The 17,756-nt window shown below is 46.2% G+C and overlaps 1 protein-coding gene across 8 annotated transcripts in view; it reads right to left on the reverse strand.

The window, feature by feature from the left end:
* Positions 1-17,756, reverse strand: part of Nup214 (nucleoporin 214) — an 84,983-nt gene that overhangs the window by 45,854 nt on the left and 21,373 nt on the right. For 5 of the 8 annotated variants that reach the window (XM_042274920.2, XM_076568951.1, XM_042274924.2 and 2 more), the window contains exons 14-22: positions 17,165-17,262; positions 14,072-14,158; positions 13,717-13,866; positions 12,340-12,498; positions 9,981-10,084; positions 6,922-7,104; positions 6,233-6,306; positions 6,052-6,135; positions 139-402 (exon numbers count right to left, since the gene is read on the reverse strand). In XM_042274920.2, coding sequence (XP_042130854.2) covers positions 139-402; positions 6,052-6,135; positions 6,233-6,306; positions 6,922-7,104; positions 9,981-10,084; positions 12,340-12,498; positions 13,717-13,866; positions 14,072-14,158; positions 17,165-17,262 — 1,203 coding nt within the window. The remainder of the gene's footprint in view (positions 1-138; positions 403-6,051; positions 6,136-6,232; positions 6,307-6,921; positions 7,105-9,980; positions 10,085-12,339; positions 12,499-13,716; positions 13,867-14,071; positions 14,159-17,164; positions 17,263-17,756) is intronic. The other 3 variants (XM_076568950.1, XM_076568949.1, XM_042274923.2) reach the window with 1 other exon arrangement.

The raw sequence follows: 17,756 nt of genomic DNA on the forward strand, positions 1-17,756 counted from the left end.
TTGCTGGAAGCACTGGCACACAGCCCTGCCCCCACCCGCAGCAGTGAGTGCACAATGCAGATGGCCTCAGTGAGTGACCGCCTCATGGACATGCAGCTCGACAGCCACCCTGCCCCACGGTTTTAATTGCCGACTTACTTGAAGAGCTCATTACAGCAGGTGAAGAACTATGAATCAGGTGAGGCTTAGCAAAAGGCATCGCCTGGGGCAGGAGACTGGGTTGGATAGAAGGTGTGCGGACCACAGGGGCATGCCGATGGACCTGGACCACAGCCTCCTCCTCTTTGCAGGGTGACCGGGCATCTTCTCCCTCCAGAGGCTGAGAGATGGATGATGTGGAGCTGGCTTCATCTAAGTCTTCATAGTACCTCTGAGACAGGAAGGCCGACCGAGACAGGCTGGCTACAGAAGCCCCACCCCGAAGATAACATTAGACAAAGCAAACCCAAAAGCTGTACCATTTCGCTAAGAGAGACACACACATCCAACTTGTAAAGCATTTTCATTACTTTATACTTGGATGAATGTGAATATGATGGTTTGGGGCCTTTGCTCAAAGGGGGCTTCAGAAGCTAAGCTGCTAGGTCACGGACAGCCTAACCATCAACGCTGGTGGAACTCTCACAGGAGAAAAACTGGTGACAGGCCAGCTCACAGGGCAGGGCTGAACACTCACACATCCCGGCTGCTTTCCAACAGTAACCTCAGAATAACCACAATAGGCTGCCAGAGTGGGAATGGCCCGAGTGTCTCAAACACATCTAAATGAGCCCAATGACTCTCGACGTGGAATTTAACTCTGGCCTTCTCTGCTCTTTCTTCTTTATATTGTGGGGTCAGGTCTTATGCCACCTTCTACTTAGAACTTCCAAATGAATGTTATTACTGTGCACTGGAAAAACAACATGCTTAGTCCCCTTTCCTTGCCAAGGTATTCAAAGCAGCGTTCTTCCATTGTTGTTTGTCCGTCCTGTAGGCAAATCATGCCACAAGATCTGACTGTCTCAGCATAAGTGTGACATAACAGATCCAACTGAAAACCAGGGCCACACGCCAGGGCTCTGCTGCCCACCAGACACTGTGGCTACTTAAAGTAGTTCAGTACAGCGGTGGTGGTGGCAGACACCTTTAATCCCAGCACTTGGGAGGTAGAGGCAGGTGGATCTCTGTGAGTTCAAGGCCAATATGGTTTGCATAGTTCTAGGTCAGCCAGAACTATGTAGACCCAGTCTCAAGTAAGAAAGTAAATAAATAAATAAATAAATAAATACATAAATAATAAAAATAAATAAATCAAGTGTAAAGACACAGAAAGTTCTATTTCTCAAATGCACATTTCAAGTACTCAATGGGCAGCAGCCTTTACAACTGGACTATGCTATTATCAAGTATTCTGAGGCAAACAACTTCATGGTGGGCCATATAGATACATATATAGATATATAGATAGAGCTATATATGTCAGGACCCAAAATGTTAGTTTATTTTCTACTAACAACTTGATACTGTTATTTTTCAATATCAAGAATGTAGATCCTGTGTCTTCCATTTCTGACCAAAAGTTGTTCAGTGGGGCCCTGGGGAAGCCAGCTGAATTAATTTATCTGTGCAATATGGCAGAGCTGTCATTTTTTTGGTCTTTGTTACATTTAATAGTGTTATCTTGTCAAGACACATATTTATATGATCAGAGTGACCATGAAATTAAAGCGGTATACGTAAATTCTAAGGAACACCAAGAGAGAGGACAAGGACCTCATCCTGCTGCTCCAAGGGACTGTGACTTCCAAGCACTTGACAGTGTATCTTTACCACACACAGTTCCCACGGAGCAGCTGCTGAGCCAACCCTTGGGGTCAGTCCCTGTTCTCGCAGGGGCCCCAGCTGAGGCACACAGTGCCTGGCCTTGCCTGCACGAGCTGCAGCAGTAGATGCTATCGGGAGCACTAGGTCAGTGGTCATTTGCTGCAGCACACAAACGAGCCCTCCCGGAGCCCTGGTACCCGTCTCTCACTAAATAGTTCAGGAAAAACAACAAGGGAACAGGGCTGGTCGTGGGTTCAGTCTAAAACACTCATCTAACATGTGCAGCCTGGGTTTGATCCTCAGTACCAAGACAGTCCTAACAACAATTTTACTGTAGTATACAGAGAGAGGGAGAGGTGATGTAACGGTGGGAAATACTGACTGGCAAATAGAGAAGGACACTCCTTTAGCTACAGCAGGACCACACTGGACAAACCCACTCGAAGCTGAAGAAACAAGTCAGAAGGGCACACAATCCATAGAGGCTGCCACACATCACAGCTCAGTCTGGTCTGCTTTCAATGTGCTCAGAAGCTCACAGGAACCTACTGCTGGGCAAAGTCACCCATCAGAAAGCTTATTTTATAAGTACGGAGTACTTCGGTAATTTTCTGAACACTGCCTTGAAATTGGAAGACAGAATGGCTACAGGAGAACATTTTTTCCCATAGTAAAGAAAGAGAAGTCAAACCCATGTTACGACATAGATCATCCCACATAGGTGAAAGGTAATGGGGGTGCTCAGTGACTAGATTCTTAGAGGTTTCTTTCTTTTTACAAAATAATATATTCAAAATGACACAAACATAAAATAGATAAGATTTTAAAAATACATGCAAAGATATAACGTCCACATATTCCCACATAACATTCTTTAAGAAGAGGGAATGTAGTGAGTGCAAGAGAGGTGTGCATGAGTGTGTGGAAACTGGAACAGGACATTTCCACTGTCGTGTTCCATCTTATTACTGAGTCACGATTTGCTACTGTGGTTAGGCTGGTCAGTCAGTGACATCTAGGGCTCAGCCTGCCCCCATCCCGTAGAGCTGGGTGCTGAGGGTGTGCACTCAGGGCTGCATGCCGCAGAGCAGGTTTTTACTGAGCGTCTGTCTCTTCAGCCCCAAGAGGCTTTCTAAGAAGCTGGCATGTTCTGGTTCTCTCTCTCTCTCTCTCTAAGAAAAATTTAAGATTTACTTAGCTGCACTGGCGTTTCTGCCTGCTTGTCTGTCTGTGTAAGGTGTCAGATCCCCTGGAACTGGAGTTACAATTGTGAGCTGCCATGTGGGTGCTGGGAATTGAACCCGGATCCTCCAGAAGACCAGTCAATGCTCTTAAGCACCAGGCAATCACTCCAGCCCCTATGTCCTGTTTCTTAACTTTAGTAGACATTACATTCATTTTTGTTTTGTGCACTTTTTTGTGTATTATATTACAATTTTAAAATTTAATAAAATTTATATGTAGCTGGACAGTGGTACTGTACATCTTTAATCTCAGTACTCGGATCTGAGTTTGAGGCCAGCCTGGTCTACAGAGCTAGTTCTAGGACAACCAGGGCTACACAGAGAAATCCTGTCTCAAAAAACAAGGCAAAAAAGTTTATGTAAACTATGGGTGGTGTCAATGTCTGGAATCCTAGCATTTAGGAGGTGGAGACAGAGTTTATAATGAACACTGTTCAGAGTTCGTAAGTTCATCATCATTCTTCACTACACAGAGTTCCTGAAAGCCAGTCTGGACTACATCTTCAAAACAAAGCTTCCATACCCTGGGTTATCCTCCCTAGCATGTGCTATTATAATTCCACAGGTATACTGTGCCGCTTCCATGATGTTTATGCTCTTTATTCACATTGTGAGTGGTCAGACCTTGTTATCTTATTTATCACTATCTGGAACCAAGGTAGGCAATCACATTTGCTGAATAAACAAACAGTTACATAAACCTCACGACTAAGGACTCAACCATAAAGATACAATCAGATCTGAGTGATGATGTTTTACATAACCTCCTGACAACAACCAAGGCTAACAAGACCGGGTAAATGTGTGATGGCTTTCTAACACATGATGTGGTCTACAGTCAGGATCAGGCACCTAGTCAAAGAGTACAAACAGAGAGTGGAAAAAGGTCTTGAGAAGTCTGATTATGGTGGTGTTGGCTGCAGGTAACAGGCATTGGTGCCTTCTGGTTGGTTTTTGTTTTTTCTGTCAACTTGACATTAAGCTAGAATTATAAGTGAAAAGGGAATCTCAACTCAAAAAATGCCTCCATAGGACTGGCCTATAGGCAAGTCTGTGGGACATTTTCTTGGTGGATGATTGATGTGGGAGGGTCCAGCTGACTGTGGGCATTGCCAACCACCTGCTGACGGTACCAGGTGCTATAGGAAAGCAGGTTGAGCAAGGCACGAGGAACAAGCCAGGAAGCAGCACTCCTCCATGGCCTCTGCATCAGCTCCTCCTCCAGGGTCCGACCTTGAGTCCCTGTCCTGACTTCCCCAAATGATAAACTACATGCTGAAAGATGAAATCAACCCTCTCCTTTCCAAGTGGATTTTGGTCGTAGTTTTTTTTTTTTCTCACAGAAACAAAAATCCTAACTAAGACAGTACCACAGACCTGGAAGGTGCAGTGGGACAGTATGGGGAAGCCTTAGAATGTGAGGAGCTATAACAGAAAGGGTGGCCTGATGGAGCTAAGGAGATGACTCAGTGGCCAACAGTACATGCTGTGTAAACAGGAGGACCCAGATGCACCCGTCTAAAAAGCAGGCATGCACTGGGGACCTATAACCCTGTCTCTAGAAGAGAGGCAAGGTTGGGAGGCTCAATGGAGCCGCCCAGCTCCAGTTCAGAGACTCTGTCTCAAGGGAGTAAGACAGTGACCAAGAACCGTGTGCTCGACATGCTCATGTGTGCTGACATTTTCTTCCCCCCAAAAGCGGTGGCCTGAGCAGAGGTGGTCAAGGAAGAGTGTCTGTTGAACTCTTCTGTAGGCAGAAGACGTAAGAAGCAGCTCCAAGCTGGGTGTGGCAGTGCACACCTTTACTCCCAATACTTGGGAGGCAGAGGCAGGAAGACCTCTCTGAGTTCGAGGCCAGTCTGGTCTACAGGACAGCCAGGACTGTTACACAGAAAAACCCTGTCGGGGGTGGTGGTGGTGGTGGTGGTGGTGGTGGTGGTGGTGGGGGTGGTGGTGGTGGTGGTGGTGGTGGTGGTGGGGGTGGGGGTGGTGGGGGTGGTGGTGGTGGTGGTGGTGGGGGTGGGGGTGGTGGTGGTGGTGGTGGTGGTGGTGGTGGTGGTGGTGGTGGTGGGGGTGGGGGTGGTGGGGGTGGGGGTGGTGGGGGTGGTGGTGGTGGGGGGGGTGGGGGTGGTGGTGGTGGTGGTACAGCAGCAGCTCCACCAGGAAAGGACTGAAATGGCAGAGATTAGAAAACACTGTGCTGGAGGTCATACACAGTGCTGAAAATCACCAGGGCAATGGCACAATGTAATCTTAGCTTTGGAAAATGAAACACATTTGAGTTTCAGGCTAGCCTGAGCTACATGAGACCCTATCTTAAAAAAAAAAAAAAAGGTAAAATTAAGGGGTAGGGATGCAGCTCAATGGTTTCAGTAGAGGCCCCTGGCATGTGCTAGGTTCTAGGTTTTACCACCAATACTGAAAGAAAAAAGAAGTTAGGGAATTTTAGATAGAAATTTAAAAAGAACCTTTCATCTCTCATACTGCTGCTTTTCAGCAAGTTTTGAAAAAATACATTGTTTACTTGTTGTGTGGTGTGCGCGCGCACATGTGTGAGCCACCATGACACGTGCAGGTCAAAGGACAGCAAGAGTCAGTTCTGTCCTTTCTCTACACAGACGCCATCTGCCTTTATTCACCAGTCACTTACCAGTCCCTTAGCAAGCATTTAAGTCATCACTGGCTAACCTACAGTTTTTCCTTAAGAAGACTTTTCTCAAGTGTAATGTTGCCAAGAACCCATGAAAGCTTTGAGGCTAGGTTCCAACTCAGCCAACCCCAAGCCATTCTGTATCATTATCATGATATCAAAGCCCCAAGAATCACCTTGAGTTGTTTCGTCCACAATACAAGTACTGCTTCTTAGTCCAGTGCATATGCAGAATGACAGTTATTCTGAGACTTTTCTCACCTTCCATTCAAGCCATAAGCAGCCAGCCCACCTCCACTGTGCCCTAGACTACACAGCTACTGCTGAGCACTCCAGGGCCAGCCTCTTTACCTGGAGCAGTGGACCTCACTGGAGGGGTCTTCCTTTTGGCCAAGAAGTTCCTTAGTTGGGCCTGTTTCGCAGGGGACAGTTTAGCTGCAAAAAAATCCATCAACCCATAAATGCTAAGATTCACTTTAGAAAGCCAGGTTAGGTCACCAACTGTGCCGCTGGTCTGAGAGGGAGCATTTACCTGGCACTCTGGGAGACGGCTTGGTGTGAGATTCAATGGTAGTTTTGAGCAGGCTTTCAAGGTCACTGTCAAAACTGAAACAGGGCAGTGTTACATCCAAACCAACCATGAGAAGGCGGAGGCTAAGTGGTATACACTGTTCTCAATATCTAAGCCCAAGAGATTACAGAATATTCACTAGAGACACAGCCGCCCAACAATACACAGGAGGAAAGCTAACAACCTCAGCACTACATTCTCCCACACTAAGCCTATATGGTGCCTTAGCAGAAAGGACGACGAAATTACACAAGCCTAAACAACACCGACAGGGTAAGTTCAAAGTAAACCGGCTAACTGCAAGGATCCGCACAGCTCCACACTAGAGCAGAATAGCAAATCTGGGCTTCTGAAGGAAGTAAGAAAATATAACCCTATTAGCTATTGGCTATAAAACTGCCTCGCTGTTACTATGGCAACTGCTGTGGCCTGTTGAGAACCTGCTTCATCAGGCACAGCACTCACTCCATGCATTACAGACTTAAGCTTCCTTTCAAGCAAAGGACCCAGGGGTCAGAGGGCTTGTAGAACCTGGCCAGGACAGCATAGCTGACAGACTGCAACACTGTTTTCAAACGCATGCCTCACGTGCTCACATGCTCACGTACTCTCTGAGCACCTCCCCCACGCACCAGCAGTCACTTGCACACCTGTGAGTGCTGTTCTGAGTTGAAAGTGTTGAGGGCAGGTTCCACGGGGATGTCTGGTTATAGAGACGGAGCTGCTGCAGACTGTCCACCAGGTGATTCAACCTCTTCCTCTGCTGGTTGATGATTTCCCGGTTGTTGGCTAGTGTGTTAAAAAGTGTCTCTCGTTCTGGCACAAGTAGGCGCCTGGTAGCAAACAGAAAAATAGATACAAATGGCTCCTTTCTACACCACAACACACAGGGCTGCGATTCTAACAGGGAAAATAATAAAATGGAAACCCCCCCGCAGAGAAGAAACATCAAGACAGTACACAGAAGAGGGAGGACATGAGGGGCTGCAGCAGAGGACAGGACAAACTGGGTAAAGCAGGAGGATGAAGACAGGGGCGGAAGACAGGAGCCAGCCTGGGCAAACCCTCAGCTGTCCGCTGAGACCCGAGGGTTCTGTATGGAGTTACACTCACTAAGGAAACAAAGCAGGGGGCGGAAGACAGGAGCCAGCCTGGGCAAACCCTGCAGCTGTCCGCTGATGGAGACAGTACAGGTGCTGCGAGCTGGGCGATCATCTCCCCCAGAGAATTAAACAGATGTGTGGGTGCTGCTGGATGGCAGGTCTAAGGCCAGAGAGACACAGGTCTAGATTCTTTTGTTTTTCATCATAAACCTTTAACCATTGGCAAAAATGTTTCTATTAACGTGAGGAAAAAAATATAGAAATAAAACAAAACTGGCAGTCCTATGTGACCAGCTGGTTTGTTTGCTCTTGTCTGTCTGTCCATCTATCACCACAGAACTGATTGAGAATGAAAGCTGCTGATGCACAACAGAAGCTTCCAGTTTTATTTCCTTTCCTGAGAACCAGTGAGAAGAGCAAGGCAGCCAAGTGAGTGATTCTAGCTGGTATAAGGTAAGCTTTAGAGAAGGGCTGAAAACAGAGACGTGCCAAGCAACAGAAACCATGCCCAGCACTTGAACTCTGCAGAAAGGGAACTGAGCGTGCAGTGAGTAGGCAGCGCACGGGGAAGGAAGCTGGCTCCTGCTAGTGTGTGCAGTTTTGGAAACCAGTCTGTTGTTGTTTTCTCAGACAGGGTTTCTCCGTGTAGTTCAGGCTGTCCTGGAACTCACTCTGTAGACCAGGGTGGCCTCGAACTCACAGAGATCCGCCTGCCTCTGCCTCCCGAGTGCTGGGATTAAAGGCGTGCACCACTACTGCTGGGTGGAAAGCCTACTTGTTAAGCAAAGAGGAACACAGCTGGAAAGGAGAGCAGACACCTCACTGTCTCATCCCAACTAGTGTAGTGAGCTATGAAATCTGTAATGGGCCCAAACACCTGTATGCGCATGGGCTCCAGTCCACAAAAACCTCCGTGGGCAGAGCTGGGGGGATCTCAGCCTGCCGCCCCGCCCCCAAGCTGAGGGTCCTTTGGTTGGGCTTTTCAGCCTGCTCCACCCAGCATGGTGACATTTATTTACTTCTCCTTACTAAACTATACACACACTACTTCTGTCCCTGACAAGACACCCACTGTCGCAAGAAAAAGCTCCATGATCCCATACCTTTATAACAAAACACACCCAGTCTTTGTTTCCATACAGGGCTAATCACTAATTAAGTGTGTCAAAAATCTAACATTTTTAAGAGCTGACATACTCCAATTTCTGTGAATACTTCCTTGCTCTCAGCATACTGCAGTCTATCCTGTCCACAGAATAGAAGCCCAAACCAGACAGGGACAGGCAACAAGGCTGCATGCTCTTTTGTATCTTCACCACTTGTCAAATCCTTTTTTTCTCTCTAAGATTTATTTCTTTATTATGTATACAGTGTTCTGCTGGCATGTATGTCTGCACACCACCAGAAGAGGGTATCAGATCCCATTACAGATGGTTGTGAGTGACCATGTGGGTGCTGGGAATTGAACTCAGGTCCTCTGGAAGAGCAGCCAGTGCTCTTAACCGCTGAGCCATCTCTCCAGTCTGCTTGTCAAATCCTTTTAACTAGCCAAATGTGCTCATACATACATCCCCAGCCCTTGAAGACCGAGACAGGAGGAGGCCAAGTGTCCCAGGCCATCCAGGACAATAAAAGGGGAGACCTTTTCACAAAGAGCAGAACAAAACAAACAAAAAAGAAAAAAAAATCTTTTTTTGAGAAATATTTTCTCAAGAGGACAACTTGGAAGACTGACAAATGTACAAAGGGATTCCTCTCTGTTTTCGAAGGTTAATTTACCGTGTGTGTGTGTGTGTGTGTGTGTGTGTGTGTGTGTGTGTGTGTGTGTGTGTGTGTGTGTGTGTGTGTGTTAGAGTACCATGGACATACAGAGCTTGTGAAAGGAAGAAGGGTCAGACCCCTGGAAACTGGAGTCACAGGCAGCGATAAGAACCCAATGTGGGTGCTAGGAACTGAACTCAGGTCCTCTGAAGAGCAGCCAGCACTCTTAACCACTCAGCCATCCTCTCCAGCCCCAAGGAGAATTCTCTTCATCAAACATTGTGACTATATGTGATCTACCCACAGATCTGCTCCCTCTTTCCTACATTTGTACCTTCCCACTGAAGTCATCTGAAATGCTTTTCAATTATTTTATACATTTGATACAAGATTAAAAGCATTTAATGTAATCTGAGAACTAGCTCTGGCTGTCCTAGAACTCACTCTGTAGACCAGGTTGGCCTTGAATTCACAAGAGATCCGCCTGCCTCTGCCTCCCCAGTACTGGGATTAAAGGTGTGGGTACCCACCCCCATTACTGCATAGTATTTTATATACCTTCTTGATGCTTGGGTTTCTGTGATGCTAGGGATTGAACATGTATACACACATAGAACAAATCAACTGCTTTATCGATGAGCTACATCCTCAGTCCTAATAAAATTCATATTCTTATCATTCTAAAATGATGTGATATGCACTGGTTTATATAATCACTACAACCATCATTTAGTGCTTGTGTAATGAACTTTTAGGAATGAACTGAGTAACCAGGAGGAAGCACACCTGTGAGATTTTTCCATGGGCTCCCACAGAAGGCAGTGGCCACGACACAGCCCACTCACCTCTGTCTTCTCTTCTGTTCCAGATGCCGGTCCCACTCTAAGTCTAGAACATCATTCACATCCTGAACAGCAAATTTCACATACTGATGAAGGCGGCGGATTTCCTACCAGAAAACATTAAAAGGCAAATGACTCATTTTTCTGGTAGCTGTGGGGGGGAAGATGCATTAAAGTAGTAAAAATAATTTTGAAATACTTCCATATTAAGAACTGTATGAACAAGGAAAACACTAGGTTTTACTATAACCACTAAATATAAACAATTAATGAAGTGAAAAATGGAAATTCCACTTCTCCAGTCGTGTAATAGAAAAGGAAAGGGGAAGAGAACAGGTGTGGCAGCCTCAGGCCTGGGGAAGAGATGCACCCACTTCTTGCTCCCTACCGGCCCTGGGAAGGCCGGGACAGGCTGGCTGGCCTGCTGCACTCCCGCCCTCCCTCCCTGCACCCAGTCAGTCCTTTCCCGTCATGAAATGAACTGGGAAGTAGACAAGATGATTGGACAAACGGTGCTGAGGGTAACTCTGACCCCAGCTACTCACAGCACCGAACACAGGCCACCTCCCACTGGAGGAGCATGTCTCCACCGCCACCAAGTTCTTACCGGCTCTGAAGCCTGTAGTGGCTGGCGCTCTCTCAGCTAGTTAACCATCATGGCTACATAATTTGACTCTCAAATTCAAAGCAAAACTGAGACATTCAATCAAGTAAGTGCACAGACACTGAGCAGCTCCAAGGTAAGCGCTTCACACATGGCACAGATCTGACTGTGCTGAAATGCATTTCACAAATATTCTTGGAAAAGTGTTATGTCTCAACTGAAAACAGAAAATGTCCTTTAGAAAAAGCCAAGCTGAGTCCAGGGAGGCAGCAGTAACCTCAAAGACTAGAGGAGGTTCTCCTTTCCTCCCCCCGCCCAGCTCTGACCTCGGGGCCATACTAGCCGATGCCCTTTCTTCCAAATGCCTTCCACCTGGGCGGAGCTACAAAAACCAACACTTCTTCAAAGGCCTGCTGCAAACCATTCTCGGTGGCTTCCTCACTCTCATCTCCGGTCCAATGACAACACATACACATGGGAATTCTATGTCCATCTCCTGACTTTCCCTCCCCAGGGTCAGAACTGTATGCTGTAGCACGGCGGCTAAGAGCATGGGTGCAGGCTTTAGTAGTGTGGTCCCTGCAAGTGACAGCAGAGCTGCATCCCCCTGCTTTGCCTGTGGTTAAGTGTCCATCACATTTCCTGCCATTATCTGTTCGATGCAATGAAAGATGACAGTCTTTCCTTTCTCAGTATGGAAGCTGAATGCTTTCCTCTTGGCCAGGCAACTGGGGCAGAGGTGCAAGGCTTGTGTGAGGACTGAAGAGGACTGCCTGACCAGGAAATGAACTCTGCCAGAGCAGGGCAGCTGACAGAACCCCACAGGGCTATCCCACAGCAGCATGAGCTCAGGCACAGCCCTTCTTAGCTCAGGAAGTGGGGTCTCGTTTCGGAGCCAACAGCTCTCACCCTGAGAACGACTGCAGGCTACTTTCTGTTCCTGCTTTTGAGAAGTTCTTCATTTAGTAGCCCAGGCTGGCCTCAAACTCACCATGCTCCTTCCTCTTTCTCCTGAATGAGGAGGTATGTGCCACCACACAGTTACTAGCTGGTTTCATAGACTGGAAATAATATAAAAACTGGGCTGGAGAGATGGCTCAGAGGTTAAGAGCACTGACTGTTCTTCCAGAGGTCCTGAGTTCAATTCCCAGCAACCACATGGTGGCTCACAAACATCTGTAATGAGATTCTGGCGCCCTCTGCTGGCATACAGGCAGAACACTGTATACATAATAAATAAAATATAAAAAACAAAAACAAAAAAACCCCACCAGACCACCTGACACACTGCCAATGTAATATTATTCATCATTTATGAAGTCCTATGTTAACAAAGAACTTTATCAAGTTCAAAGCTTGAAGTCTATCTTTAAATTAAAATTTTTAAAATTAAATTAAAAAAAAAGTGTACCATTTTCTTTGCTACAAGTAATTTTATGTCTGGGCAGTGGTGGCGCACGCCTTTAATCCCAGCACTCAGGAGGCAGAGGCAGGTGGATCTCTGTGAGTTTGAGGCCAGCCTGGTCTTCAAAGTGAGTTCTAGGACAGCCAGAGCTGTTACACAGAGAAACCCTGTCTTGAAAAACCAAAACCAACCAAACACAGTAACAGAGTAAGTGTATGGAAAAGCACAGCAAGTTATCAGCAGAAGACAGCAGATTGCTAAAGAGACATCCCCAAACCCCCAGCTCAGAACCACAGCCACGGCGTCAGCTCACTGCTTCCGGACTCTTCTCAATAGACTAAGGCCTCACCCACCTGGAGCTGAGCTTCACTCTTGGGATCCAGAGGTCTTTTATAAAGCAGGTGCAGATACCCAGAGTCCTGGTTTCTTCTGTTCTGTTCTCTGGCTTCTTCGACACCAGCAAAGCCCTCCAGCAAAGTGGTTTTCAGGGCAGTTATGTCTCCATGAAGAGACTAGAAAAGGCAGAAATGCACTGACTCAACCACTATGTTGCCCAAAACAAAACCTGTGTAGACCCAGGAGGGTGAGAGTCTCAACTATTCTAGTTACCTTAAAAAATTTCATTGTTCCCATGCACAAAACCCTTTTGTCCCACAAACAGCTTTTTTTTGTTTTGTGTTGTAGGGGGTGAAAACTGTCCTATCATGTTTCTTGCTTCAGTGACTGTAGGACAAATTAAAAATCCTAAATCCTGGGGAAAAAATTCATTGCTTAGAAAGATAGTCATTTAAAAAAATTATTTTTAATTTTTATATGTCCTAGTGTTTGCCTTGTGTGCCACATTGAGCGCCTGGTGCTGGAAGAGGTCAGAAGAGAGTGTCATATTCCCTCGGTCTGGAGTTATAGACAGCTGGGAGTTACCATGTGCATGCTGGAAATCGAACCCAGGTCCTCTGGAAGAGCAGCCAGGGTTCTTACCTACTGAGCTAGCTCTTCAGGTCCTAATGTTTTTGTTTTTAACTATCCTTTCTCCTGTCTTTAAAAGTACAGCGTCTGATGACTTGTGGAAACCAAGAAGAGCAGAGACAGGGCTCACAACCCAGCTCCAAGAGGACATGACTAACACCAGGGATTTTCTCTTTCAGGCTCTTGTTTAAGACCAGAAGACTAGAGGAGACGCACGAAATGGAGTCACGTGAAAACGTGTCTGGCAATATCACTTACTAAACAGAGACTTTCAAACACTCACTTGTCCTTTTAAGTCTCCCTTCCTAAGGTGCAAAACAGAGGGGGTCACAATATGGCTAAGGCAGGGAAGCCGTGAGGACTTCCTGAGAGGATCTCGGAAAGCACACACAGTGCCTGATGGAGTATGCAGGGACCAGAGTAACAGGAAATAATGCTTTAAGCAGCAAATGGTTGACATTTTGTACTGTACGTGCTCCAAAAAATCTTAACTCAATGCTATACAAGAAACATTTCACAGTATACTTAAGTTAAATAAACAACTATACCCACTTTTACGGAGTGCCAAGTATACGTGAAAGAGGTAGAAACTATGATCTGACACAGACAGCTAGGACAGCTTTGGTAAGCTTCAGCTGACAGGCCTGAATTCAGCAGCACTGACGGTCCTCAGAGAACACAATGGTTCATACCAGCGTCTGGACTGACAGAACCCTCTCTAAAAGCCCTCCTTCTACCCAGGGAAGATATCCACGGCTACCAACCTCTGTGGCCTCTCGAATCTCGAGGAGGAAGGTGTGCAAGTCATCCGACTCTGTCCGCAGCATCTTCATCTCGTCCACGGTGCCGACCTGGAAACAGGCTTTGGAGGTCCGGGCCTTTAGCTCCTCCAGCTCTTTCTGGAAGTGTGCGATCTGTGAGAACCGTGAACCAAGAGACAACTGGTCGGAGTGGCAGCAGGAACAACACTGCTTCCAGGGTTTCAAGACAGCTGTACAGGGCCAGGCCAGGCCCTGACGTTAGAGTAACGGCCATGTGTGCAGGAGACTGCACTTAGGCCACCCCAGTCTCACTGTCAGAGCTGCTCTCATAAAAATAATGCTCAAGCAACAAACTCACCTCCTCTCCAATTCCAGCCATCACAGGGTCTGAATCTTTCCACTGATGTCCCTGTTTCTCTGTGACAGGAGGCTGAAGTGACTTGGCCTGAAACAGAAGGCAAAAGGCTTCGAGACGGGCTCCACACAAGCTCCGGTTCCTAGCAGCAGTCCTACGAGGCCACCACGGGGAGCACTCCTGCACCGTGTCGCCACTCTTTGGAGACGTGTGCACTAGGCCTCCATTCTGCCCAGGATATAGTCTACATGGTAAAAACTATGAGCAGTTATGACAGCATCACTCAGGGAACTTGTTCAGGGACAAGGGGAACAGTAAGTAAACCTGCTAACGATTTCTGCTGGTGAGTAACGGGAAACCTGGAGAATGAGGCACTGAGAGCCAAAAAAGTTCTCCTTCAGGGGCGGGACTACCATCTGAACGGGACCGTGATGTGAGAGAAGGCTACAGACAGCTCAGGCAAACACCTTCCAGGCAGCAAGGATAAGCGCGAGGAGCTAAAGGAGAAAAGACTGGTCAATGCAGATCTGAAAGTCATGTGCTTGAGGAAGCTGAGCAGGGCTGGGCAGAGTGGAGCACACCTTGAACTCCAGCACTCGGGAGGCAGACAGTTCCAGGCTACTCTCATCTACAGACTGAGTTCCAGGACAGCCAGGGCTACACAGAGAAACCCTGTGTAGAAAAACCAAAAAAAGAAAAAAAGGCAGTAGCAGTTAAGTGCAAGCAGGACAGGAAGAAGAGAGACAGTCGGAGGCAGGCGTCCAAGTGTCCACGGGCACACCGTGGAGGTCGGGTTGTACTGCAGCCGTGTTGGAAAACTACTCCTGGTGTTTCAGAAGTGTCTGAATGAAATCTGATTTACCATTTTAAAAAGACCCTCTTGCTACTCAAAGAAGAGGGATGACAGCAAGAAGTAGAAGCCAAAAAGGGTAGAGCAGTCAGGTCAGCAAGAGGAAAGAGACAGACAAGCCTCCCACAGGATGTATACCCCAGAACGTGACGAGACTGACGTGGCCTGGAGTGGGAAGAAAGGGGACCCAGGGTGCTTCTGCTCCTGCACCTGTGCAGAACCCTGCTTGGTCAGTGCTGCTTATGGAAGTGGAAAAGCTTCTCAGAGAGATGGAGCCTGCTAGGAACAAGAAAAACATCCAGTTACACTAAACTAAAGATCTTGTATCCATGGGTGATACAAAGAGGATAGATAGACCGTATCTGCTTTGCTGTGTGTCTGTGTCTTTCGTATGACACAGATCAGTGAGGAGACAGATGTATGCTGAGCATGCACAAGACCCTAGAGTCAACCACACACATGAACCATCAGTTAAGACAGAGCATCCATCCTAGTTATCAGCTTTAACTGTCATGACACAGCCTAGAGTCAATGAGAGGGAAGCCTCGATGGAAGAATTACCTCCATCAGACTGCCTGTGAATATACCTGCGGGACTGTCCGATGTAGGAGGGCCGACTACTACGGGCAGGAGTAGCCATAGGCAGGTAGTTGTGAACTGTGTAAGAAAACTGAGTATAAGCCAGGCTGAGAGCTAGGCAGCCAGCAGTATCCTCCATGTTTCCTGCTGTACTTTTTTGTCTGTGAAGTGAGTTTCTTGGTTAGAAGTACTGCTGTATGGAACAGTAAGCGAGCCTACCTTGATTCCCTCACTGATGGACTGACCTTGAAGGGGAAGCAGAATAAACCCTTTCCTCCCCTAAGTCAGTGGTTTATTTTGTTGTTATTATTTTAGAGACAGTGTAGCCCAGCTGCCCTCGAACTCAGAGATCCATCTGCCTCCAGAGTGCTGGGATCAAAGGTGATTAGCCATCACAGCCTGGTACTTTCGGTCAGTGTTTTATCAAAGCAACAGCAATCAAACTAGGACCCCATCCAACAGAAAAACATTAAGAACATCAAGAGACTACATACAAGAAAATATCCAGATGGCTAAAATTGATATGAAATAAAGCTCAATTTTCCTAATCACTAGGAAAAATATGAGTTAAATAAAAAAAAAAAAAAAAACCAAAAATACCAAACCAAGCAACATTATAGCTCTGGCTGGAAACTACTCAGTGGGATGGAAATAGTTCCTATAATAAAGCATCAATTCTATACAGAACAGAGTGGATAAATATCATGAACACAGTGAGACTGTATGTCGTGTGCTTCTATTTCATAGAAATTATGAACAGGCTAAGTTAATCTATATACTTTAGATATCAAGAGAGTGGATACTCCTTGGCACATGAGGAAGAGTCCTGAGATCCTGGTAATGTCTCTTTACCAACTTGTTTACTTGATGACAATTATTAAGGTGTACACATACCACATGGCCTTTTTTCTACATAAACTACTTCAATTAAAAAACTGAACAGAGGGCTGGAGAGATGGCTCAGAGGTTAAGAGCACTGACTGCTCTTCCAAAGGTCCTGAGTTCAATTCCCAGCAACCACATGGTGGCTCACAACCATCTGTAATGAGATCTGGTGCCCTCTTCTGGTCTGCAGTCATACATGCTGTATACATAATAAATAAATCTTTAAAAAAAAAAAAAAAAAAAAAAAAAAAAACTGAACAGAAGCTGGGCATAGTGGCACATGCCTTTAATTCCAACACGGAGGCAAAGGATCTCTATGAGTTCAAGGCCAGTCTCCTGGACTGCAGAGTAAGCTCCAGGCCAGGTAGGGCTACCATAGTGAGACCATGTCTAAAACAAAACAAAAAAACAACAACAAAAGAAAAGTAAATAGATAAATTGCTTTTGTGAGTACATGTCAAAAACTTCAAGCACGTACTTTGGTATCTCCTGTACAATCCTAATTACTGTTCCCATGTCTAAATTTTTTTTTAAAAGATTTATTTTATTTATTATATAAACAGCGTTCTTTCTGAAAGTCTGCCTGTACGCCTGAAGAGGGAATCAGATCTCATTATAGATGGTTGTGAGCCACCATGTGGTTGCTGGGAATTGAACTCAGGACCTCTGGAAGAGCAGTCAGTGCTCTTAACCTCGGAGCCATCTCTCCAGGCCCCCCCATGTCTAAATTTTAAAGGCCATCTTTATTAACGTGCAATTGTATTAAGAGAATTTAAACGTACCTGAGGAGAGCCTGACTTTGCCACTGGAGGGTTTATCCTGGGTGATTTCTGCACCATGGAGGACACTGAACTTGGAATACTCGGAGTAGATCGGCCTGCTAGCATAAATGACCAAAGAAGTAAGTTCTAACAGACACTTATTCCTGTTACTTCCGTCACCACAAACTTTCCCCAGATCTAAGAAAGAGTTACACACTGTCCCTGGCTCCACTTCTACGACTGTATTAGAGAACGATGACCAAATGGTCTGCTGATGCACACCTAGAATCCTAGCACTAGGAGGCTTAGGAAGGGAAAATTCTGAGTTCAAGGTCACTTTAGGCTACATATCAAGTATAGGCAAGGTTAGGTCACATTTGAGACTTGTCTCAAAAACACAAAGATGGCTGACAAGATGGTGTAGTGAGGTGACTTTGGCAAACTTCAAAAGGAAAGAAGCTTCCCTTTCTCAGAAATTTCCTCATTCATATCTGTTTGGTATTTCCCTAAATAAAATTATTCCAGGCATTCAAATTTAATTGGCTACCCAAGGCCAGGTATGGTAATTCCTGTCTTTAATCCCAACACTCAGGAGACAAAGGCAAGCCAATCA

Source organism: Peromyscus maniculatus, chromosome 4, assembly GCF_049852395.1.
Source record: "Peromyscus maniculatus bairdii isolate BWxNUB_F1_BW_parent chromosome 4, HU_Pman_BW_mat_3.1, whole genome shotgun sequence".
Lineage (NCBI taxonomy): Eukaryota > Metazoa > Chordata > Mammalia > Rodentia > Cricetidae > Peromyscus > Peromyscus maniculatus.